Raw genomic sequence first — 27874 nt, forward strand, 5'->3', positions numbered from 1 at the left:
AGTTTTTTGAAGCCAGCCTGATCCTATGCTATGAACTGAAAATATGAAGAGAGGAGGAAGTAGTGTTAATACTAAAAACAGGAAGAAGACCAGAAGATTAACAAAAAAATGCCAAACAATTTGCTAATCAAAAAGGCAAGTCCACCACAAGTACACTACATTACCTAGTTGGAGACGTCATATAAAAGGTTCTTGGCAGCAAATATATTGCTCTAACTGCCTTCATCGATATAGTGGGAGGTTTTGACAACCACTTATGTACAGCTCTACACACGCAAGTTTCTAGCGTATGTCCTACAAGTTATATAATTTTCTCCAACAAAAAAAACCTTTTCAATTCCATCTTTAACTGTGTTCATCTTTATAAAGTTCGCATTTATTGACAATTGTTGAATATCCTTCACTCGTTCAAAACCCTATTTAATAAAGTGAAAAAATGAGAACTTTTATTCCGCTTTAAGTTTATCCTTATAAAAGAAAGTATAGTATGGATGTGTACGGTTTCTACCACCTTTCTCAATAATTTTTGCAATCATCTTACTCTTCAACAAAAATTAGAGTGAAGAATAAATTAAGAATTGCCTACGTACAAAAATTTTTCATAAACTAAGTCGGAATATCGGGTACAAAATAGGTATGTTGACGTGAAAGGATTTGAACTGAACTTTTAAAAAGAATTAATAGTAAGAAACTTTTATTAACTAAATTCATGTTTTTAATATAACTTGGATCTCACTAGAGAGAATAATATCTTATATTTGCATTTTGAGATTTAGGATATCCAGAGATTTTTGGGATAGGCTGTATTTTTTATGGATCAATGACAGTTAAGTTGGTGTGAATATCTACCACAGGAAAACGAAGTACTATAATAGAAAGAATCATAAAGAGCCAGTAACTAATAGTTGAATAAACTAAAGAGCGAAAAATCAAATTAAATGGTGGAAATGTGTGCTTATATAATTTTTTTGGGTACTGTATTAAGGAGCTTAAAGTTAAATATTCCAAAAATGCTGCAAATCGGAAAATCTATTAATTTTTCTAACGATTAATCCGCATAGACTTGCTTTCGCTTGTCTCACTTTATGGATATTGTCTTTCTTTCACGTGTTCGTTAAAATTGAAACCTGGATCCAACATAACGCCTAAGTATTTGGCCTTGACTTGGCTTTTCTCGCAGTTTAATTCTATTCTGCTTGAGCTGCTGTTTAGTGTTTATATTGTTGTGGATGCACGGTTAGAAAACGGCGCAATATTTTGTCCATACTGCGATTACGCATATGGTCAACTCTTATCAAATGTCGCACCTATATCACGAAAAGGTTTCTCATATGTAGGTAATCCCTCAAAATTAAAATCGCTGAAACACAGAAGATTTCTATAGCTTCCAAATATGTATTTGTATGGCCGTAATGAAAGTATTTTATTACTATTGCGATTCATGTTGCATGAGGGGACAATGTTACTCTTTCAGAAAATTATAAAACGCAAGGACTTATTGACTCGCCCTCGTATTTATGTCCGTTAGACTGTCATCGGTTACGTAATATTGGTATTTTTATATTAATTATAATTTTAATTGTTAGTTCAAGTTATAACTTCATCATAAATGATTTCTCAAAGCCGAATGTGAATAACCTTCGATTATCCACTACTACAAAGTGATAAGTAGGTAGATATTTAAAATATTTCTAGAACAATAACACAAAAGTATTCATTTATATTCATCTTGTATTGCTTCATGATACAATTTTAGATAAGAAATTATTTTCATCTCTATTAGAACTCATGTATTCTTTCAGCAGAAATGTGTAGGAGGATTCAAAAAAGTCAGTTCTGATCTTAACCCGATTGAACACTTATGACAATAGAACTGACCGAATTCCCCTAGGCACCTAGCTGAACTGTCATTCATATTAATAGAAATAAAATGTATCAATTTGAAACCAGAAACTTAATATTTAATATGCTAACAAGATTTGTGGTAATAATCCAAGCAAGGCGTCAAGTCATTTTTAGAAAACTTAGTTTTCCTTTGGGTTCATAGCTAGTTCTAATATTTAACAATTTATCATTTATTCTGGTAAACTAGCACGTTTTATAAATGAATTAACAAAATGTATATACATACCATAAGCTCTTGATTCATTTCAATTTCCTTGTAAAACGCGAAAAGAAAATTCGAAATATTCTCACGCACACCCACAATCAAAGTATAAAAATTGTTTTGTCGCTATCTCACTGAACTTTTTTGAACAAACAATGATTTGATACTAAAGTAAAACTATTGATTTCTAAGAAAATTATCTCAAATCTCAATTATCGATTCTTTTTGACAAGCAAATGGCAAGTGATTAAATTTATTATCACCACAACAGGTGCGGATTGTGATAATCTGACGAACTAACAAAATGAATTGATAAACTCAATAGAAAAAAAGAGATAAATATTTCAATATTATTATTTAGCAGATTGTTTTGTAACTTACATTGAAACAATAGAATGTTTTAGACAAAAATTTTTTGAAATATACAAATTGTAATAAAAAGCACCGATCACTTAACTGAGATACTATTAAAAGGACTTTTCGGAAACTCGGTTTACTCGATCATGACCTGAATGTTCGGCAAATAATCCAGATCACGTTCACTGTTGATTGAAAAATGATTAATCGGATATGATATGATCATTTCTACGCAAGTATACAAATACGTAAATATAATCGGCTGACGGGTTGTATCGTTTGATTCTGTTTTTTGAACTAAAAAAATTATTAATTCCTCTACGGTTATTTATATGATCAACTATTAGCTTTGTTCGCGGTAGAGATCCAAAACATGTTTTCTCATCAGATTCATTCGCAGTTTGAAATTGTAAGTTCGCGTACAGCATAGATTTTTTATTGTTCTGGATACGGCCGATGTAGTCTTGGATCTATGTAAGAATTTTTAATCCGGCGCATATGCATTCATCCTACTTCATTGATATAGTTCTTCTTCATTCGAAATTAAGAAATTAAAACTAATGTTTAATCCCCGTATAAAATCGGTAAACATCTAACAAACTGTCAGTCCACTTGGACTCGTCATCTCCACTGTTTACCAATGAAAATATCGAATCGTAAACATAAATGCATTTCTATTGTCCGAGGCTATCGAAAGACGTATGTACACAATATCTTTGAAATATTCCTGCTAGACAGTCTGCGATAAGCGGTGGTGTGGCTAGGTGAGATTTATTTAATTGATAAATTTCTTATACTAAATACTACGAATATGGCGTTCTTTAGACCATGGGTGAATGAAGACAATGAAATTGCACAGTGTAGTGAGAAGAAAGATAAGTATGAATTTAAAAATAAAATATTCAGCAATCTGATAATGCAATCATAAGGAGAACAGGGTTGCAAAATTAGAAGTAATACAGCAATAGGTAGCAGATTATCCGTTGTTTACTGAATGAATATTTAAATTCATATATTTCTTATTAGAGGTAGAAGTCCATTCGTCAAATCTTATACTAAATCGTTGTCCTTCTTTTTTCAATATAGATAGTTCAGCTGTTATTTGTTTTTTGATTGTTGAAGCATATTTAGGTAAGTCTGAGTAACGATCTTAAATCGTTTGATGTCACAAATACGCTAAAAAAAACCATCTAGCGCAGTCATACGGGCCAAAACATCATCAAAAGTATCAGATTTCACAAAATAGTCATTTTTTTTTTTTGGAAGGTGTTTCTTCATTAAAATGGATGAGTATGTAGGCCTTTGGTTGATCCCATTTTGTCGACTAAAAAATGACTCCACATTGACGTAACGCCTTCATTTTTTTATGTTTGACATAAAAACTTTCCTTGGAGAGTGACATTGTTTACTTCTTAAGCCTAAACAAAAAAGAAAAGAAAATTTAAATCTATGTACAACATGAACATAACCTCTTAGATCAACAGTAAAAACATTCGCTGTTTTTCATCTATATTTACTCATACACATTAATGTATTGTTGTTTTTTAATAAATTAATTGTTTATCACCAATTAACAATATAAATATCAATACTTACACGACCTGAAGCGTAATTTCTACACACATTCTTAATCCGACACCGATCGTTTGCAGAAACAAACGCAATCAACAAGATGGCCGGCAAATTTTGACGTTTAATGTCAAATGCGTTTCGTTTCACGCACATTTTTATTGACTTATATAAAAAATATATTAGTCCCGGGATTTGGAATTCATTGAATTTAATCCCGAAAATTTCGGGGCTAAAATATGGAGAAGGCCTCTTCGATGACCGTGTCCGGTTGTAAGACCAATCACCAATCAAATTCCGCCCCTATTTAAATTGAGTAGTAGATATGTAAGACAGGCAGTGTTTGCCTATCAAAGAAGACAAAGACAAATTGGCAGGAGCTCGCGCGCCATACAGGCCTGCCGAACTGTGATTCAGTCACCTAGTTTAATAACAACTAATGCTAGCGATGCCAACCAGGCTACGCCAGATTATTTTTATTCATTAGAAGTCCTGCTTTACACGTTTATCTGAGCTCATAAAACAAATACACGATATTCTATACTATGACTACAGTTCACTCTTCCGCGAACGACTATTTTGAAAGTAAGCATGTGATCGGTCCCTAAATCGGAATTTAAACCACGAAGTTATGCTAGTAATGGTTCCTAATTGATTGTGTGATGGATTCTTTTATTGATGAATTCTTATTGAAACAATTTTTTTTATTCTTATATTCAATGCTACTTTATATAGTGGTGCTGATGTATACTTTAAAAGTTACGATTGATAAATTAAATGTTTCTTATGCAATTCTAAGATCTTGATATTCTGGCACATGTTTTAGAAATCATAATTCACAAAGCATTTTTGAAACAGTACAAATCTATTCGTTTTATTTAACTGTGGCAAAACGGATAGCAAACTTCGAAATCGTAACTACGCGATGTGGAACCGGAAGTGAAACCCTGGTTGCAGTCAATCAGCGAAAGATCACTCCTAGTTAAATTAACTAGGTTACAAATAGCTTACCCACAGTTATTTAATTACTAAGAGTCAATCCCCACAATGTGAAGTACGCAAGACCCAACTCACTGTAAAATACCTGATTAATGAGTGCCCAAAATTTCAACAATCAAGACAAGACAATAGCCTTAATAAGAAAAAAGAACAAGACTCGGCAAAAATTGCAATATCGAAAATCTTTTTAAACATTTAAACGACATAAAAATATTATCACAAATTCCTGTCGCTAATTACCCCTTTGGTAGATGCGACCTGATTGCAAAACAAAAAAAAATATATTTTTTTTTATTTTTGTTGCCATGTATATTTGCAGTGTTTGCTTAATGATTTATTATTAGTAAAATTATTTGTTAAAAATAACATTTATTTATTTCAGCTATTACATTTGAGACCGGAAATGCAAAAGGATTAACTTAAACTCTAAATATTCAAAGGAAAGGCCAACGTTCTAAAATGATTATACTATAGTGTAGCCGTGACCCCACGACCATAGTTCAAACATAATTTGTATATTCAGTCTTAAATGGCCACATTACCAAGTGAACATAATATTCAAATGTTTTATGTATCATGAAATAAGAAATAGACCAGTTATTTTTTTAATATTTATAATTATATGCATGGTTTCGTAAAACAAAATTTAGAAATTTCTGAAATTTAGCTTCCTAAGTATAAAAGATTTCCTTTCATGCATAAAACAAACTCCGTAAGTCGAAAAACACTATTTATAAGATATTTTTTGTTTTTATTCTGCCTAATTGACATTGACCGACAGAACTTGTATCTATAAAAATACATCGTGAAGGAAAATAATGCAAACAAAATTTTTATAGTTACGCCTGGTCTATTAAAAAGTAGAATAAAACGAGTTGCTAAATGTTGGAAAGGCAAATTTAGTCTGAGTAATTACATACAGCGGATGCTGTAATGGATGTAAGAGGAATTTCACAAAACAATTCTTAGTTATGGTATGTGAAAGTATTTTACCAACAATTGACCGATTTCATAATATTGGTTAGAATATAATTTATTTCGATGTATAATAAGATACGTGAAGTATTTTTAGGAACACGGATTATAAGAAGCAGTTCCGCTCTTAAAACATTTGAGATGCACCACGTTTAGACATTTTTAATTTTCATCTCCTGATTCACGTCTTTTGCTGATAAATGAGGTCTAGATATAATTAGTTCTAAGTTCAACACTCGTCATTATATTTTGTTAAAACCTAAAACGACGCATATTCGATGAAACTCATTATAGGCGATTCACAATCACTGATAATAATCAGCAAACCATGTTAATCGATTACTGTAATACCTTTTGCTGAAATTTTATTAACTTTACATTTGTTCGAAAGATCAAATTTGTTTTAGAAAGTTAATAATGGTATTGTCTATATGTAGCAGACTAATTCTTTTCTCTATTTTTCAGTTAGCCTAATCCTAATCCGAGATAGTAATAAAACCCATCGCCCAACTCAAGGAGAATATCTATGATGATTTGGCAGTAATTACATAAGCATTACTGAAGAAAATTTGTTCTGTTCGATTTATTTAAACTCATACGTGAATGACGTGAGTCGAAATCGAGAAATCGAGGCAAGCAATAACCTGTCGAGAAATGATCGCTCACAGCTCACAGTTCACTAGAAACAATACAAGGAGTTAATAGAATATCAGGCTGTATTTCTTGGTGAAACAATAGATACTTTCAATTCTACGATTGATGTTTCACTTAATAAACTCAGCAATTTCGAAAGTACTTTGTCAGGAGATGAAACGGTCTTCGCCTTCTTCGTAGCTGATTTTCTCTTTCTAATTCATTATTTTGATAATTTTTCTATCTCTGGTGTTAGATTATGGAACTTTGTTCCATTCATGGTTATTAAATGGCGAAAAATTCTACTTTGTTTCTGTGAAACTTCGTTTAATAATCAATTCATGGGAACAAACACCCATCTTCCACATAGTTGAAATTTTTTAATAAGATGCGATTTTATGCACTTCTTAATATTTCTACTTTGACAGCTCACTTTCAGTCGACGACCATACAGTACCGATTTTCGTCACCATTTCTGGAGTCGTCTCATTTGGTCTAGCACTGCAATGACCTCGTTTAAACTCTGATACCCAATATTTTACTATTGTAAACGAAAGAACTGATTTACCCAGAGAATCAATCATCTGACTTGGCTTGGCATAACGGTGACTGGTTTTATTCATTTTCACAAATTCTCTCAAGAGGTTTTTTATTAATGGCTGCCAAACAAACATTAAATACGTGGCGTATTCAAAATTGAAGCTAATGTTATTTAAGATAAAGTACTTAATAATGCAGTAATCAAACAGCTACAGATAATAAATGATAAAGTATGGATATAAGAAAGAAAAGATGTATGAATGATAAAAATACATAACCAATAGGGTGATGTAACAAAAATTAACCGATGAAAATAAAAAGAGCATAATGAAGCAACTGATGCAGAAAAAGGAAGTAAATGCATTGTGGCAATGCACATGGTGATAAAATAAACAAAACACCCAATATTGAGCTAAATATTTCGGTTGGAAAAAATTTTAGCTATAACAGAAGTGAGAAAACAGGTAAGTACTTATAAAACTGTTAAGCTGGCAAGTAATTTACAAAAGAATCATTAAAATGATAACGCAAAGCACTTCTACAGATGATATGAGGGTTTTTGGAAAACTAAAAGCAGGTATGTAACTAGTTATCAGTCCTAATGCTGCAATTAATGAAATGAATCATTTCTTCTTTGTACTGATTATATTTTTTTCCTCGCTATGTTAGTCTTGCTTGGAGAAAATATTGTTTGTACGATTCATTTAACTTCAATTCCTGTTTATGGATTATTTAAGTAACATTCATTCAATAAACATTTTCAAAATGAACGTTTATACGGCATTCTCAGTGGGTTGAGTTTACATAAATCCTGTTACCACATGCTGTAATGTGTATATGTGAACAATAAAAATAGTTCATCTAGCTGGACAGTGGCGTAGTTTGAGTATAAACTGATGAAACGTTGTTTATTTTAAGATAAATGGAGATTGATAATAATGAACTAAGAATAGAGTCTGAAAGCCTGAAATATCAGCATAGGTCAGTGAATCCCAATTTAAAATTACCCTTCTCATATCAGATATACAAGGAGATATCTCAATTTTGTTGTACTGTTATAATGAATATAGTAGATTTATAGTTCATTAAAATGTTACTGAAAACAGCTGAAAAGTTAATGATACGGTGGTGATTATCACTTTACATTAGATTTTTATTCACAATGTTCTGGCAAATAATTGGTAGCAAATATAATTAGAAAATGTCAATACCCTGGATATTTGTAGTTTTAAAGATAATAATGAGAAGAGCACTAGCAAATAAATGAGAAAAATATTTGGGAATGCGGCAAAATAAACACCAAAGTGTATGTTTCTAATGAATATGTACGCATTTCGTATAAGAACATATATACAAATGTATAAGCGTTTTCGTAGTGGGATTGTGGCAAAATTAAAGAGCAAAGGGTACTAACTCTAATATATTCTCGAGTTAGCGAATATTTATGTATACGTATAGAAATTAAATTATGGTCAAGTAAAATATTAAAATTGACAATTGATAGAAATAGGAAGCTTATTGATTCTGGTTACTAAATGAATCGTAATAAATTTTTATAGGTTAGATTATGAAAGACGTTAAATTTTATAGGTTAGATGAGGTTAGATTGATGTTGAATACTGACTGGTTAATTTATGAATGACAATAAATTTTTATAGGTTAGATCATTATGAACCGATCTGGTTATATAGGTTATTTAAACCAGCGTTCTTATTAATACACTGATCATTTTCGGCAATGCATACTATAATAAAAGTTACAAAAGATATGAAGAATATGAGTTTTCATAAAAAAGTTTGAAGTTTGAGAATTTTTAGGATTTTTTCATAAGTTAGATTTGAGCTTTTAAGGACATCAGTTTGATTAAATCTTGGTGATTGATAGAGATATAGATATAGATATAGATATAGATATAGATATAAGATGATAATTGATTTCTGGAACTTATAGGTTTCCTATATCAGTCAGTTAAAATTTTATTGTCTTTGTTTCTATCATAATACTCCTGATTTTCTATGGATTTCAATAGTGTAATGTTCCTTATCGTAAAATTTTGTTTATTATGTAGCTTTCATTAATCTACTTTAGATGAATGGTGACTTACTCCGTAAAATAAAATACGAAAACTGTTCAAATAACTACCGGTCATTATTTATTTTCCGAATGAAACTACTCATGAAACATACAAATGTAAATGTGGATGTACTAGATCGTCGAAAGGATTCCCCGAGGCATCCTTAAAAAATTAATGGCTAAACTTCAATAAGTCATAATGATAAAACCGAGAAATATCATGAAGGATAGAAAAAAGTAGAAGAAATTTACATAATACAAATATAGGAACTATAAAATTGGAACATTAAAACTTCGACATAAATCGAAATCGCTCAGCTCAATCTGCAGATCCATGTTTTAATGATTACACATTTTATTGATTATTCTTAAGATTTTTACAGTTAAATAATTGATATAAACCTACCTTTAATCGTCCATTTAAACACTCTTTTTCAAGGCAAAAATCGCAATATGCACTTCCACTGAAAACACTATATCTAAAATGTAGTTTTTTTGAAAGGATTTTTTTTACATAGTACATTTTTCTTGAACCACCACTATACACACAGAAATCATTATCAAATCAAAGATATAATTGTTTGAACAGTGAGAATTACTGCGAATATATTGGAAAACAATTCCAATAAGAGATCGTTATCAAACTAGGAAACAATCATTAACCTACACGTTAAATATTGAGGCAATTGTGATAAAATGTATCCGTAAGTTGGAAAAAAGCATTGCTATTATCATTGAAACTTACGATACACATTTATTAAACCAATCGGAATAAATCGGAATCGATATACTAGATGATCCACCTTTTACCAACAATTTTCTGTATATGTCAAAAATAGTCATTTTTCAGAATGAAAAAACTCCATAATTACAAATAAACACCACACCATTTTATTTTTTCTTCATACTTTGTAATATATTAGATTATTACCTCCCGATTTTCAATGGCGTACAAATATTAAAACCCCCTAAAAATTACTAATGTCGTGTTAGAACGTTGATATTTGTTGGTATTATCAATTTATATGTAAATTCATTTTTAAAAAATACTTTGCAAAATCCCTTTTTCAAGTCGTTTAGAAAACTCGAGTATGTCACTGACATTGAAAAAGAAGTATATCCTGGAATAAATTAGAAACATCTCACTGCCTGCAGTTGTACAATATAAACACAATACCGGATATTATATTGAATGCTGAAGATGTGTGGATAATAGCTGAAAATAGCAAACATGTCTATCTAGTCTACAACAACTATGAGAAGTATAGAGTACAGTTTCATGAGATGTTGTCAATTAAATGTAATCTATCCAATAGCAGTAAACAATATCGAAACAACGTTATGTAACTTTCTAATAATTGTTTTGATAATTTTTGTATAGATACTGATAATTTTATTGCCATTTAAAAAATTAAACAAATATTATCTCCATAAAAGCATAGTAATCATGTTGTCGACCACTAGAAGGTATAATTGAATAAAAAAATCTAAAAAGCCAATTTTTACCAATTTAACCTAAGTAAGAACCATAACAAAAGCAAATACACATTCTTTAAAAAATTCTGTATATACCTGATGTTACAACTTTTAGTTATTCTACTCAAAGAAGGGATGGGGGAAAGTTTTTCATGACAAAATACCTATAACTCCGTTTCTTTTTCACTGATTTTTGCAAACTTCGTCTTCTTACAAATCATTTTCTCAACTAACATAAAAGTAAGTAAAAGTTTGAACTGACTAAAATGGGAATTGTGTAGGTTAGAGGGTACTATTTATTTTTTTAAGCTAGTTTGAAAAAAAATTTTTTCAATATAGATTACCTAATACGATATACTGATTTATTCATTTCGTTTCATACCGATTTGTTGGTATCTTAATTACATATAAAATTTATATTAAAGTGAAATCCATGATAGTTCTGACTAACCAATAAGCATTTTACATGATCAGCACGTATTTTGATTGTATGAAAAATGCAACTATTGTGGCAAGGGTGTAAGCAATATAATGTTGCCAACTCGTCCACAAAATGGACCATGAAGCCGATCCTGTATGGTTATTATCGAATATTATAGAATCGAAAATTTGGTAAACACGCCAGGTACAAGTGGAAATAAACGGAAACCTTAATATTGTTTTTTTTTTGACTTATTTACAGGGGCGATCTGTTTATATTGTTGTTTTCAATCGCTATAATGACATTTTTATTTGTTTGTTTACTTTCTAGAACCGAATTATCGAGGAATTCTTCTTTTATAAATAGTCGTATCGCATAGAAATAGTAAAAAGTAACCAATAAATTTAAATAAATTATATAAGTAAGTGAATAGTTAAGTATTACTGGATAATTATAAATAGAGTAATTAAGTGTTTATTTTTTCTAGTGTTAATGTTGGAATAAATTGAAAAAGTGAGAAAAATTGTGTATTTATTTAGCCCGCCCACCATTAAAAACAGTTTAAATTAAAAAGAAAAACATTACAAAAATATTCACCGATAGCCCATCCTGCTAGCAGCTTTTTTGGGCATCTCATATGCTGCACGAGAACAACAAGATATATGAATATTCTTACAAAAGATACAGCAGAGGTCGCCAAGAGGAAACCAAACTTTTTCAGCATACGCGCAATTCAACCCTCATTTAAATCAGTGCAATTGATAAATATGGGAGAATGAGTAGAATCACTGTTATAATCATATTTTAAGAAAGTACAGGTAATTAAATTTATTGAATAAAGGGTTTGAATTGAGTTGAATAAATCAAATTCGCTCCAATTAAAATTAATTCTGAACATAAGATTGTGACTGAAATGAGATTCTATTAAAAACAAAAAAAACACCACTTAAACAACGAAGAAAAGTTAGAAATGAATGTAATTAATATAGAACTCTGAATGTAATAAAAATAATAAGAACAAAATATTCCAATAAACGACAAATAAACAATCAAAAGACAAAAAGAATATGTACCTACAGGATTCATTAGACGCAATATTTATGGACAACAAAATAAAATACTATGAAAAGTAATCATAACTGAAACAAAAATACAGAGGAAAAATTATAGTCAGCATTTAGAATGGAATTAAACGGGAAAAAATCAATATCATTTTTTCACTCTTAAACAAATAACTGATAAAACAAACCAACAAAAGAATGGACAAGTATTTCTTAATTTACATCGTTACTGTGGCAAGAGAAACATATTTTGAAATTATAATAAGCAGACCATAAACTTTGAAATAATACATTATTTCTTAATATATGACTTTTTATTGGTTAAGTTACAAAAGATCATAAATTAATGTAAAATAATCCAAAACGAATTTCAGTTTGTTTAAGTCCTATATCAGAATAACTAAAGTTTGTCTTCTTAACCACTGAATATAGTATAGGTACCACACAAGGTATTAGTATAAGATTACGTTTTCTCGGAACTGTGTAACCACTTTAATTCATATGAATGTTTGTTTTGTTTTTTGCGTATTTGTTCTGATAACTTTTTCCATATGATTAACACGTTGACCGCCGTAATGGCAATCGTTTTTAACATTTCTGGGGCCGGAGCTTTTTTTGTTTTAAACCTTCATAAACCTAATTACCAGGCTATGGAATTCCATAATTGGATTTTATTTGGTTTGTATCTTTTAAGTATATGTTTTAAGTGCGAAACAAGTGTGCATCGCGCGGCCCCAAAGACGCGTACTATAAAATTTACGTCGTCTCTAGTTGCTTAGTTTATCTTGGTCATTCGCGAAGATAGCTTCCATTGTGTAAAAAGGTAATTATAACTTGTAATAACCTGCTCATAAGTTATTAGATAGGCAAACTCATTCAGTCGGAACCCTAAGAAGAAACCGAAAAGGAAATCCGAAACAAAAAACTGAAAAAGGGAGAAAGTATTGCCAAGGAAAGTGACTCTGGAGTGGTAATAATAAAATGGTGTCATAAACGCGAAGTTCTGATGTTGACAACTAAGCATACCAACAATATGGTCTTAGTAAGATCACGCAGTGTCTCTGAAAAACAAAAGTCTGAAGCCATCAAAGACTACAATGAGAATAAAAGTTTTATCGATCTATCCGACCAAATAAAAGCATATGTTTGTTGTCTTAGACGCAGTATCAAATGGTACCGTAAAATGGCCATCGAAATTCTCTTGGGCTCAACAATCGAGTTACTGGCAAAAATATTAGTATAAGCGAGTTTGGGGAAGAAATTGCCAAAGATTTGCTTCGAATTACACCAAAGGAAAAACCCTCACCAACAGAAAGACATTTTATTAAAGAAGTAGGTACAAGTAATCGTCGTAGATGTGTGGTTTGTTATAAAAACTGCATGGTAGAAAATATGCAACCTCAAAGGCTTCTCCGTCTCGTTATAAGTGTGTTCAGTGTGATAAGTTTTATTGCATACCTTGTTTCACCTCTGCCCATAATTGTACATTATGAATGGATTTACACTCTCACAAAGTAAAATATTACTGTTAAAAAAATTGAAAAAAACCAATAAAAACGCATATATTCAATACCAGGTATAATATTATGTATTTTAACCTTTGAGCCTTATCCTTCATAAGATTTCTATTATATTGCGATGCAAACCTGAGCAGCGCGGCCTCAAATGAAATACTACGTGCGAAGCATATGTGAGTGGCACGGCTCATGTTGTTAAGGGCCACACGTGCATCACATGGCGGTCAACGTGTTAAGGTAGTTTTAGAATCCCAAATAATGAGCTATTTAGTAAATACTAATTACTCTTCAGCTTTATGGACGGGATTATATATCAAGAACATAAAAAGGTAGGTAGTATAATACGTCAAGGCACTCTATCCAAAATTTACTCGTATACATTAGAGCTCGACTTTATAGGACAGGATAAGTTTTAATATGAAAAATACATTAGGTAATACACAATAAATATGAATGATATTACTTAAAATTGGTAAAAGTAGAATTTTTTGATATATTAAACTCAAGATTTTTGATGAAGCATAAATCAAATGCCATCCGTGTAATACGACTCAAGTAGTTGTTTCTGACAGATTATAAATATTTATGTTGTAACTCAGTTAATTAGGTAATTTACAATGTGTCCAATATACGGTATAATTTACAGGTATCTCAAAAACAAACAGTATTCAATTTCAAGATAAAATGATTTCAAAATGAATATAATAGAAAATATTTGGGGATAGTCGGGCTGAAGGAGTCACTCTTGAAGAGTGAATAAATTCAATATCGTTGTAGATGTTGCTGTTTTATTATTAATGTGTTAATACAATAGATAAACTTTTAGTCTTCCATATGAGGTGTCAGATCTGTGATACCCATCCTACTGGATTTAAATTTTTTAAAAAAAACATTTCATTTCTATTGTAAAAACAGACAAAAATAAAATTTAGTTTACCTAAATGAATATGTCGTAAACAAACAACTTAAAAAATTTTTTTGTTATTATTTCACTTAATCAAATTCGAGACAGAAAAGGAGCAATTTCATCATCTACAATGAGAGATGAAAGCATCCTAAAAACTTGTTAACTTCTGGGAAGATCTTCTAGACAGGGAAGCCAGACCGTCAACATGATGATATTGATTTACAGAGACAGACAAGAGTGCCAACTACTGGATTTAAAAACATTATTTATATATAAAAATACTGCTTATTACTTCTACACCAACACACACAATTACACTGTTTGACGTGTGTTTCGATAACCAAGTTATCGTCAGCAGAGACGAAATGTAAACAGCTTACCTGCGTTCCAGATGATAACTTAGTTACCGAAACGCGTGTCAATCAATGTAAATGTGTTAGATTGAGAAGTAATGAATAGTATCATCCATCGTGTAGATAGACTAAATTGTAAGAAACAATTTTTGTCGTTATTACCGACATTTATTATGTGAAATCAAATTAAAAAGTTATGTTTTGTAAAAAAATTTTAAAAATCGTACGTATTTCTTTCGATTTCATTTTACGAAAAATGTATCGGATATCAGATTACATTTTTAGAGATTAATTGCGAGAAAACTATGAGTGAGTTACTCGATGGTCAAAAAGATTAGATATAAAGTCCACTTCATATTGATTGGTACACAACAAAAAAGGATTACCAATAAACATATAAAAATGCTATGCAGAACATCTATTAACCAATTTGAATTTAAAACTAACTATAATCGTTTCCATAAAATTGGAGTTATTTTTTTGTTTCGAAATTCTTATCTGAAACTGAAACTTTCATTCGTGATCATTCGATTCGGTTCAGAGATTTCAAATTAACATTTCTTTACTAACGTATTAAACAAAGCGCTGTAAATTACTTATATGAGACAATGATATTTATTGAAAATCAAGTGAAGTTTTTTATTTATTTTCTTTATTATTTTCTGGCAAAGCAGTCATAAATCAAATTATTATTACTTGGTGAAAGCTCAACATGTCTTACTAAATATGCAGTAGTAATTCTAATGATTTAAAATTTAAACGACAATTAGTTTCTATAGCACAGTTGAGTATATTCTCTAAAAAAATAGGCGGAACGGAATGAGATTACTTCAGTTATTGCATTATATTCTTTGAAAATATTTATTCTGGTATAGATCTGGACGAGTTTAATACATCTGTAGTTCAATCGATAGTATAAATAAATCAGTTCTTTATATGATTTATTATTTTCTATTAGTTCCCTGAATAAATCTAAATATTGTAGTTTCTCCTTAAAAACAGCGACATTCCCTTTGTCAGATGGTATGACTATTAAATTTGAATTTTCTTTTAAATAATTTTTGATTTTCTACAGAGTGTTCCGGGACTTCATGCGAAAAATTCGAGAGTGATTAAAAGCTGTGACATAAAAACAATTTTCTCATACGACCCCTCGTTTCTGAGATATATGTTGAGAAATCAAACGAATTTCAGTATATTTTCTAAATTATACATTCGTAAATTATGAATTATTAGATGATTACGTACGTCCATGAAGTGTGTTTGACAAAATAAATCATTTTACACTTCTATCGAAACAACAGGGGGCGACACTCATACCCAATGGCTAACAATCCGTAACTTTTACAAGGACACTCTTAGGATAGCTAAAAATCGATTTTTTAACAAAAAAGATAAAATTTATTATTTATAGGAAATACCTACAGGTGGTATTAAATCACAATCAAACATTTCTAATTGAACTGCATAATGTCGAACATCTGTTACTTATATAAGGAAAAAATTGAAATGTAGACAAATTTGGTTGGTTGTTTGGTTAGACTACTTACTTATCAAATAAAAATAGAAAAAAATATATAATAAATCTTCGAAGTGAGCACTTCTACACATTTCCGTGGTTTTGGAAGGATATTTCTTTGAACTTGGAAGAGCATTCCAAGATTATGCCTCGTAGCTTCACAATGGACGTTTATTCCGACGTCCAGAGCATGAAGTTTTATTTTTTTATCGTATTGATGATCTATTAATGTATTTCAAAAATACTAAGATGTCTTCCTAAGTAAATAGCATTATAATAGAATCATTACAAAGTTATTATATGATTCAATATGCAGACGGTCTGTTTTTACTTCACCCATGATTGTTATGGGCAATACCTGGAAGGCTTTGAAAGAATATATGGAGCTACTAATAACTTGGTTCAATGATATGGGATTCAGTGTTTCCCAGGATAAGACTGTTTTGGTATGTTTCACTCGACATCGAGTTAGGACTGCTAGAGCTACTTACCTGGCTGATTTCATGATTCCATTTGTCCACGGATTCAAATATCTAGGCATTGCCATAAATGTATTATGTCCTTCATGACTTATACTAATATTACATTCATTGAAATAATTTGATTTATGTTGATTATGTTTAGATTCTTTTTTTTTTTTTTTAATTGCTTATAGAACTTGTTCATCGTATTGTTGAAAATGTTATGGATCATTTTTCTAGGATAAATAACAGGAAATCTGATATATCTTCAATGTCCAAGAGTGGCTCAGAATATAACTTGAATCCCCTTATATAGGTATTGAAATAATATTCACTCATTTGATTTTCCTCCACCTTTTCGTATTTTTGGCCTATGTTGTATTACGGGCAATTACTTCTTATCCTATAATTGGAAGAAACTCTACCGACACGGTTGAACTGTCGCTTACATTCCATTTCAAAAATAATGGTTGCAACACAAAAAACATTCTTCTCGATATCGGTTAACAATTACAACAATCGATAACGTTCAACTCCAGATTAGTAACTTAACTGTTTGTTTTACTATAAACTTAAACTAGTAACTGCTCGTGACACATGCCATTATGGTCTGATAGTTTAAATGTCGGTTAATAGGTCCACAAAGATAGATTTTATGTTCAGTACGAATAGACATTTTGAAATTACCCAAGTAGCATGATTCTCAAAAAAATTGTATAAATTTGTGTGTATTTTAATAAAACATTCTGTTGTGTTAATCTCAAATAAGTGAGAATGAAATATTTAGTTCTCTTTTTGTTTTTTTCTATTATTATTTTTACAATTTCTTTTGTTTTGTTTCTAGAAACTGTATAAGGAGTATAATTAAAACTTGTTTAGACTTTTTATACGTAGAAGCCTATTTGTAGTTTTCAATCGTTTTGACTGGCCTAAGCGGCACATTGAACTCATTACAGTAAGTGTGAAGTGACGCTTTTCAGATTACCAATCAAGTGAGATTTTGAGTGTTCTGAGACGGAGTCTATATAAAATGGAAAATAAGCATTGCTGAAGAAGATGATTGCTTCTATCAAAAATGCAATGTTCGTCGATGATACTGATTTTACATTTATTTTAAACAATAATGTAATTTTATTCTTTTATAGTATCGATGACTTAATCAATTTAGGAAATATCTCTACTAAAAATGTATAAGAAAATTTTTATCCGTAAAGAAAATCTGTACAAGTGTATGACGTGAGGAAATGAATTTTTTTTATTTTGATGTTCCATGTCTCTTTTATTCTTTTGTTTATTTAAAGATTGGTTCTTTTTTTTAATATTCTATTGATCATTTCGTCGAGATGATTATTTTCTCTTAATGCAGTTTTTACTTCTCCAATTAATGTAGATCTAAATTTATATCTGATGGTTGAATGGCTCTATAAGCCAATAAGATACGAAGATATTCAAGTTTGAATGTCTTGACAACCAAGTTGACTATACAACCATAGTGTTTTTATATTGTGGTGTATTTTATGTAGGGTGATATCAAATGAATAATTTTTATTATTTTTTTAATCTCAATTGCGATTTTTTAAGTTTTAAAAGCATGAGAAAACACTAATAAACCCTCAGATATACCTCAAGATTATTTTATTAAAGCAGTACATTACCCCATTATCTAAATTTCAAAATATTTTGTAAAACATTTATAAAAGATAAACACTAAATCAAAAATAATTAGGATTCAGAACAAATTGAAAATCAAAATTTTCAGCTAATATTTATTTATTTCGTAGAATGCAGTTACTTAATACATAAATATTTCAATTACCAAAATATGAAAGACAAACAATTCAAGACGAATTTAATGAAGCAGTAGACACAGATTACATACTTCAAATTAGAAGATGAAATGTGGAAAAACTTATGGTTGTGCTATGGAGGCATCTATATCAAGTTTTACAGCACAATGAATATTCTATGTATTTTTTTATAAGAAGAAGTACTAAACATCAAGATATAAAATCTTCTTCTTTAATTTCAATAAATATGAAATTGGAATAAGTTAGATCTGAAACGCTAAAAAATAATAAATTTCTCTGTAATAATTGTGGTGCTCTTTACACATGACAGACTTTTCAATTATAAAATAGATTGAAACATCAAATACGATCAAAAAATGAAATTGCAAAATATATATAAAACAAACGATGATAGTAGGTTTACTATTGGTATCAAGTTTGAGAATGAATACGTAAATTATAGCGTGTATCAATTTATATGATGAATGAGTTATTCTTCGATATATCTATAAATACTAGATTTAATAGGAATGGTCAATATTTTACTCTTCAAAATAAGTGAAAAGAGAGTATAAACACGCCGAATGAAATCGACCATAAAATATACGATCAAAAATGTCACCGACTGAAATCGATTTATTAGATAGGACACTTGAGTATTGGTAGTATTATACACAAACATATTTTCTACCGGAAATAATAAAAATGTATCTTAAGGCTGACCTATACTGGAGTGAATTTAATCCAGTAATGTGAACCACATTTTGTAGATTATAGGAAATCACAGAAAATAGAAAATAATAGGTGCCTATAACTTTTGATTGCTTCAAGAAAGATCATTAATAAGAAACTATATACATATATATATATATATATATATATATATATATATATATATATATATATATATATATATATATATATATAAAGTATCAAATTAGTTATTATTGTTAATTAGATGAAGTGGAAAACAAATTTAGATTGGTGAATCAGAGAATTCAAATAAATGATTTGAACAAGGTCTCAAATATTCAGTAAGTTACTTTACAAATTATTTAGCTAGTTTTATGGTTTTAAATTTTATTATGACTAATAAATTGAATAACTTGCAATCAATTCTCATCTCTTGAACACACTGTATATAAACTAAGGGATATCATATGGAAAATTATTCGGTGCTAATTGAAAAATTATATTTCGGAATATTGTGATTACGTATATTTTGATGAATTTAATACGTAGTGGCTTCTAATATATTCGTTACTTTGGAAAAACTCTCCAGAATAAGAAATATCTTGATCTACTAAACATTAGATACAATTATTGAAGGAATAACTATCAAATTTGGTTCTGATATCCGTCAGTCTGCATACAAGGTTTTGTAAAACGCGAGTCTGTTAAGTTAGAGTACCCCAGATAAAAATGGGTTTTAAAATGTAGTTGACATTCCATTCACATACCATTTTGAACAAGTCTTCTAATCTTCTGCAATACATTTAATCCAAGTCTGGTTGTTTGATTTCCGCACTATTGGTGGTGCCGTAAACATAGTTCATTCCTGATCTTACGATTATTTTATGTAGTTCATAATTTTATATTTGAATTTATTGTAAATCTTTTTAGTTGAGGATATTAATATGACTATTAAATTTTTTAAGAGTTTATCTAGAGGGATGTAGAAATAATGGGAAACATGTTGATAATATACATTATCTATAATAATATTAATCATTTCACAGTATTCAAAATAATAAAATAGTTAAAGATCTCAAAACTGGCAAACAAAACTTGACTAAATTATAGTCTATTTCAGAAAGGTGTAGATTAATAAAATGAGGAGTTCCGTCCATTCGGCTCAATTCGGCACTACTTAGGTAGTAGATTATACCGTTTAACCTTCTAACAGTGCCTCTGCTTAATTCCAACCCTATTTCAGATTCGGCTTTCCTTTTTAAGAGTATCCTTTCGGCACGCCTTTGGCACACTATTTTCAGTGTTTGTGAATGGATAACAATAGGCTAAACCCATATATTGATTGACCCCAATCCGGGTGGTACTACCTGCACTTGATAAAAAGAAAGAATTTTACAATGAAATCAATGCCAAACTATGAAAGTGGCTTAAATATTCGTTGGGTCAATCTTTGCATACCTAATGAGATTTCATTACTCTATACCTTTCTGAACAATCCCAAGGGTAGATAATTTATTTGTTGCGTGATGTGTGAAATTATTCTTAATCCTTAATTTTCTTCCTTTAAATAATAGTATGTAATTTTTTCAAGTCTGGTACCTTTCTTCAAAAGCAATCCAAAGAATGAAAGAAAATGAAAAAGTGATTAGAATTATATCATTTTTGTGTATTTGATATTTTAAGGACCCTATTGTGCGAAGTATTGATGTTTTGATTAAATCTATTTTACACAACATCGGCCTATTTCACATTATTCCATTGACCCTGTATGATAAACCGAAATTTTTTTCTTATCCTAGATTTAGGAGAAATTTATTTTCAAGTCTTCATTATTATTTCTATTTGTACGTTTACGAAGATTCGATTGAAGATTTATGCAAATAAATGCAAAAATTTATATCAATAGATTAGTTTCCGATATTTTAAAAATAAACATTTCTTTTTTGAATGTGATTAAAAAGTAGAATACAAGATGTTCATTCAATGGATAATTATATTATTGTAACTTTTAAAATCAAATTAAATTGTTAAAGTCACGTGCCGAAGAATCGTTAAAAATAATAATAAACTGTTAGTTGTTTCATACAAAACAAGCAATTAGGTATTTTTTAAAAACGATATGAATCATGGCAAGTTATGAAAGAAAAATAGTTTATAAACGAATAAATCGAATAAAGCCACATTAAAAACATGCGTTAAAAGAGCCAACAGACAAGTAAATTCAACCCCCAACTGATCAGATTTACTTTTGGCCTTGGGTTTGAAGAGTTGCCGTCTTACTTCTTTCGCGCATCAAACGGTTACCTGCACTGCACAACACCTGCACTTTTTGATTTATTTTGAATTTTTGACTATAACTCACCAGATGAACTGAATACACTCGATTCAATTATAGAGCAAATATAAAATTTAGTTGGACTGTTACTCGGGACGGTTCGGTAGTAGTAGTGGAATTAAGAGAACTCGAATATACGATAGACCCGCGCGCTATGACTGACACAGCCAACACACTTCGACAAATTCGTTTAAAGACTGGAGACCAACAACGACGGTTGGCCTAAGCCTTCTAGATGATTCATGGTATTCACCACCACATTTGTATATATACGAGTAGTGAGTGAGTGTGTGTGCAGATGGTACCCACAGGACGCGTCGCGTTTCGAAAAGGACGAAGATATTGCTATCGCTGTTGCCAGTTTCGCGCACTTTTTAAAATATAAACATTGAGTTATCTTCATATTTATTATTCTATCTAAATGTCTCACCATTAAAAAATATACATTAAATAAATTTAAAGAATGGCTTTTCACATCGTGCGAAATAGATAGACATGAGCTCAGTGCAATCTAGAAAATTCCCCCATAACGCAATAAATTAATGATGACGATATATGATGATTACAACATTTGTCTCTGATACTGAGGAAAAAGACAAAATTTAACTATTCATCAGTGAATACCTAGGTACATAAAATTTTTACAATTTTCAGTTGGTGACTCATTGACAGATTAAATGTGTTTAATGGCACCATCATTAAAACGATACAGAATCATTTATAACATAGATATTATATTTACAATTACAGAAATTTGAAAGCGGTATTGATTTAGACTGTTTAAGTTTTATTTAGGTATTTATATATTTTTGAATCATATTCTTCTTGATAACATGTTCGACAAAATATTTCCAAATATTTTGGTGGCATAAACCGTCTCCCATTCTAGGGTAGTACTATATAACACGTTTCCCTGGCTGGCCCACTTGACCGGCAATTGGTACTATTATATACTCAACCGTTATTTATTACAACATTACTTTCGAACCAAGTTTCACTAAGAAAAATAATGGGTTAACTAGAACGTCTGAAGTTATTTGACACAAATAATCTCTCCACCATTGTAACAGCTTTGTTTATTCGTTAATCGGCATGCACTTAACAATTTCATCGTTTCTAAAATGACAATTTATTAGAATTTAATGAAATGTCTCCACGATGCGCTGGTATAAGTGTAGTCTAGATCAGAGGTGGGGATCCTTTTTACCATTAGAGGCCACATTTAAATTAGGCAGCAATAAGAGAGGCCGCATAAGCTGATTGACCTAATAAAGTGAAATTATTATAGTTTTTCTATAGATTTAACAATTTATTGCATTATATAGAAAAAATAAAATATAATACTACAAAATTTTAAATATAATATACATATAAAATATTATAAAAAAATACAATAAAAAATATTTTTTTATCCACAAAGCTAGTGTCTTATTTGGCTTTGTTTTTTGTTTGACAGTAATTGTATATTTGGATAAATTTGTTTTTATTTTTGACATGAGAGAAAATGTTGTCTCGCAACAGCAGGTACTTCCGAAGCGGGAAAGTAAACGGCGAGCATGTTCTCGAAGGCTTGGATATTCAACAGCATTTTTCCAGATTTCTATGGGATCCTTTTTAGCGTTAAAAAGGGATTTGATCAATTAACTCCATTTTTAGTTTCTGCAGGAGCCTTCTTTTGCCACATTTCATAGATATACCTCGTTTCACCTTGCAGGCAAATATTTAAATTGTTTTGTTTTGTCATCATATCAAACAAAAATGCAAGGTTTCTGAGAAATACTTCATCTGATAGATCACAAAGCTCTTGGTCCTTGTTCTTGATAAAAGTTTAAAATTTGTCGTCGTAAAAACAAAACTTTTATCAAAACCTGACTGTTGATAGCCAGCGAACCTCGCAGTAGTAGTAGTATTGTAGGTCAACACTATACGTTTCCTCATCTAAAGAGAGCATCTGCCGAAATTCACGATGACGCATTGCATTTACGCAAATATAGTAAATCGAAAATAAAAAATTTTCCGAAAAAGTACCAGAAGTAAAAAGAAAGATGATCTCGTAGTTTTACAAGTTTTTAGTTCATAACAAATTACTGGCCATCGAAGGAAAAAAGTATATTAATGTTTTTTGTTCATTATAACATGATTAATCGATCCCAATTGATTTTTTTCTTGTGTTTTATAGTGGTTGGTCAACTCATTTTTCTGCATCTTTTTAGAGGTGCTCGCCTAATTATTGAATAAATTTCAACAAGTGCGAGTGAATTTGGTATTAAGGATACACTTATTGCGTTGGAAATCTTTGATCTCCTTTGAAATATTAATGTTGAATAGAGGAAAATTTCTTGATAAAATTGGAATGATTTCTTAACATGGAAACCTATCTATAAATATGTAAAGCGGAGCATATCTAATTTTTTATCGTAAAAAATGCTCTGTCCGATTTTTAAATTAATCAATACCACTAACCAGGACAGTTTTATTTTTTCTTTTATGTCTTTCCGCATTAAACAACAACTTACAACTGAAGTAGTCTCATCAATGCTTAATTCCTTTCTCCATCTATCTTTCTATTAAAAAGTTTCTTTGTTCCATTATATAACCAAAGATGCTTCACCCAGTATATCAATATTTTGCGGGATATGTATGACTAAACAAACAGCACATTATACACAATGTAAAAAACGCTCCTACTTTTTCATTGTATTGTTGATTTAAAAAAAAGTGAGCCATTTCAATTCTGAGAATTATGAGTCAGTATTTTAACCGAGAACACATATGATAATTCATACTCATATAAGACAATAAGAGATACCCAAACTATTTTGGAGCCCTTTTTCAAAATGAGCTCAGATTTCATACTTCCCTAGCCTTCCCGTCTATATTTTTCCCAGTTGATAGGGTATTTGCTAATTTATAAATTTGCGTTAAGTGAAGAAATGATGTCAAGTGAATAAACTTGTCATCATTTCTCATCAAAATTAAACAAAAAAGAGACATAACTTTCAGTAAATATCAAATAATACAATTATTAATTATAATTACCAGTAAGTAGAAATATATGTACAAATCGGTTGTGTGACATATCATAAGTTATGTAGCTTTCATATAGTGGCCAAGAACAAAAACCAAAATTGGGAAAATAGCCCTAGATAAGCTGCAAAGGACGGCTTGCCTTATAATAACAGGCGGGACACAATCATGTCCCACGGCAGCACTACAAGTCATTTTAGAGTAGCTCTCTTCAAAAATCTTTATGGAAAGTGAAGCAATAAAGTAGTCAATAATGGAAACAAGGAAACATACACCACTCTTACATTCGTAGCTCGTGTAGTAGAACATAACTACTGTAATGCAAAGATATTTGTATATCAGATAGCAGAGCCGCCCTTCAAGATCTTGACTCTATGCCAGTATTGGACTGGACTTAATCTTTGAACTCACTGAGGGCAAACAACAAAGCTAGTCTTATGTGGGCCTGGCCAGACCGGAATGTATATTCTTCCGTGGAATAACTTTGTAAGTAGAAACATTCCTCGGTCTGAAAATAAAGAAATAGATTTCTTCTGTTATCAGTTCCTAAATATATAGCAAAAATCAGTTCTTGAGACATATTTCCAACTTTAATATATCCATTGCGGTGAAATAAACATATTGCACATCATTACTGGACACTTTTTATTAATGCTCATAAAATACTGATTGATAAATATGGATATGCTCACCGTAACATAGAACATTTATATTAGCTACCAATCAGCGTATACATGTAGGTAATAACTTATTCAAAGCAATTTTAGGTAATATCAAAAAGTTTTTTGGTACTTACCCTGTTACTTATTAGTGAACTGCAGAAATTTTTGGTAACCGTATTAACGTACATAAGAAACAGGTTTTAAATTCTTTTTCCATCACTTTTCAACTATTTGATCAATTTTTCATCTAATAAAATAAATAAGTAGTTGAGTATATTATAATATTCAAGCTTCAACAAATTTCAAACATTTTCAAACACAAAAAATTTTCAATACATACGCACACGTGAGAAAGCCTATCCCGCTAAGCATCTACCCTTGAACGGATGGATGCGAAACAAGGGGTCGTCATAGATAATGTTTCCCTGCCTTGGTTCGAACCATTATTAATCATTAATAGCGCTAATCCGAGTAATTATTCACCCAATATATAATTACTTGCTTAAGAAGTCCACCGTGCAGGTGGTGGCCTATTGTAGATTTACTCGCGTCCTAAGATCTTTTTTTGGGACTTCGTATTTTTGTGTTCGATTTTGTATTTTTTGTGTATTGAATATCCAATCTAGATGTGAGCTTGTTATATCAAGAAATATCAGAAGTATATGTGTTAAATTAAACTTGATTATGATTGGCTACATCGCATATATGAATCAAATACAGAGAGAGTCAAAACATGACTGAATATTCTGCACAATTTTGTCCATAACTAACTTGCCAAGTTTTTCATCTCCTACGAACTAAAAGTTGTAACGAGTTGGCACACGTAACACAACTTGGGTTCGGTTATTAGATCTTACTGCCATGAGTTAGTAAAAGTTGACTTTTTGCAAGGGGAAAACCAATTTGGCCTTGGTAATGTCGACTCTTATCGATATTTTCAGGAAAAAGTTGATTGAATGGAAACAGTGATATTTTAATCAACAAAAAAGTCAGAGTTGACTATATCTAATGAAATGATACTCTTACAGCCTTGAATTAGTGAAAGTTGACTTTCCGTGAGGAAAAACAGTCTTCCTAATAAATAAAGAAAAAAAAATAAATAAATAAAAAAGCAAATCGCTCAAATTCGGAGAATCACGACACACATTAGGTAGATAACTTTACAACTTTAAACTACTTCGTTTACTGAGCTATTAATGAAGTTTTATAACAAACTGCAACTAATTATTGAAATGTAAACACTTACTAAATCCTTGGTCGCTGTTGTTAATAGCATCAAATAGACACGTGAACGGGAAGACAACGATAAAGACAGTAAACAATTAGAGCTGGAATAAACATAAACAAAACTTTTACTAAACCACAGTAGGTATAGTTAACTCTTCCTAGGTAAAGTTGATCTGTTTATTCTCATCCAACTTTTACTGAAACTTTTAGAAAGAGTTAACTCTTCCTAGGCAGAGTCAACTCTCCCTAACAATCTACTTTTCCTGTAACATATACACATTTCGATATACAACTTATTTTTTAAATAATATTATTTTCATTGCTTTTCCATTAAATGTACATATTGTTTGTCGGAGAAAAGTGAATTTTGTCTGAAAATATCCAACATAAATTAGTATTCTGTCAGAATGACAGAAATCTTTAAATCCTGCTTTCACATTAATTGAATATGGCACAGTTGACTGCACTGCAAATTACACATTTTTATTTCCTGTACAACAATTCACATTTAGAATATTATAAAAAATTATATCATTTATTTACTTACCCCCATATATATCTACAGTAATTCTTGTAAAAAAGAAATGTATATTTATCGACACTTTACAATATTATATCAATGAATCGTTCACCTGACCCTTTACCTTAAATGTTTTTCGAAATTGTCAATGTACGTATGTCTAATTCCAAGAATCGACAGTAAAGAAAGTACCCGTTATGTTTAGTTCCCAATTGTTCAGAAATGTTCGCATCTAAATATCACTGGGTGGCTTGAATTTGTTAGACTGGTTCCTGGACGCTTGTCTACAAGTTTTATGTAAAATTTACTGTTTCAGTTTTCTTCCTGAATCAACTAAAAGCTATAGAGCTAGAATGTTAGGAAGTGAAACATTCTATTACGTATTTCGTCAATTTTCCTTGAGCAGTAGTACACATTAAATGTTCTATTCAGGTACAGTTCTGAAACCCGCTCTGTTGTTAAAAATTCCTGAAGTACATTTAGATGCATTAATATATATATATATATATATATATATATATATATATATATATATATATATATATATATATATATATATTGATTTTAGGTCTCTTCTGTTGAGAAATAAGAAATTTATTCAATTCTATTTTCTAAATCTATTTTCTAAATACTGAGATGTGTGCCCTATGTATAC

At 30.3% G+C, this 27874-nt stretch overlaps 1 protein-coding gene and 1 long non-coding RNA gene across 7 annotated transcripts in view; both read right to left on the reverse strand.

The window, feature by feature from the left end:
* Positions 1–22018, reverse strand: part of LOC130893801 (uncharacterized) — a 101129-nt gene extending 79111 nt beyond the window's left edge. The window contains exons 1-2 of one of the 6 annotated variants that reach the window (XM_057800203.1): positions 21729–22018; positions 20216–20420 (exon numbers count right to left, since the gene is read on the reverse strand). In XM_057800203.1, coding sequence (XP_057656186.1) covers positions 20216–20251 — 36 coding nt within the window. In that variant the 5' untranslated portion in view covers positions 20252–20420; positions 21729–22018. Of the gene's footprint in view, positions 1–2131; positions 2282–9659; positions 9942–20215; positions 20421–21694 lie in introns of those variants that run through there. The other 5 variants (XM_057800238.1, XM_057800229.1, XM_057800220.1 and 2 more) reach the window with 5 other exon arrangements.
* An 868-nt stretch (positions 22019–22886) lies between these two features.
* Positions 22887–26173, reverse strand: LOC130893896 (uncharacterized). Its single transcript, XR_009059264.1, has 3 exons — positions 25817–26173; positions 25607–25719; positions 22887–23048 (listed from the first exon to the last, which is right to left on the reverse strand). It is a non-coding gene; the product is annotated as an uncharacterized LOC130893896 (long non-coding RNA).
* Positions 26174–27874: the final 1701 nt, after the last annotated feature.

Source organism: Diorhabda carinulata, chromosome 1 (assembly GCF_026250575.1).
Source record: "Diorhabda carinulata isolate Delta chromosome 1, icDioCari1.1, whole genome shotgun sequence".
NCBI classification, from domain to species: domain Eukaryota; kingdom Metazoa; phylum Arthropoda; class Insecta; order Coleoptera; family Chrysomelidae; genus Diorhabda; species Diorhabda carinulata.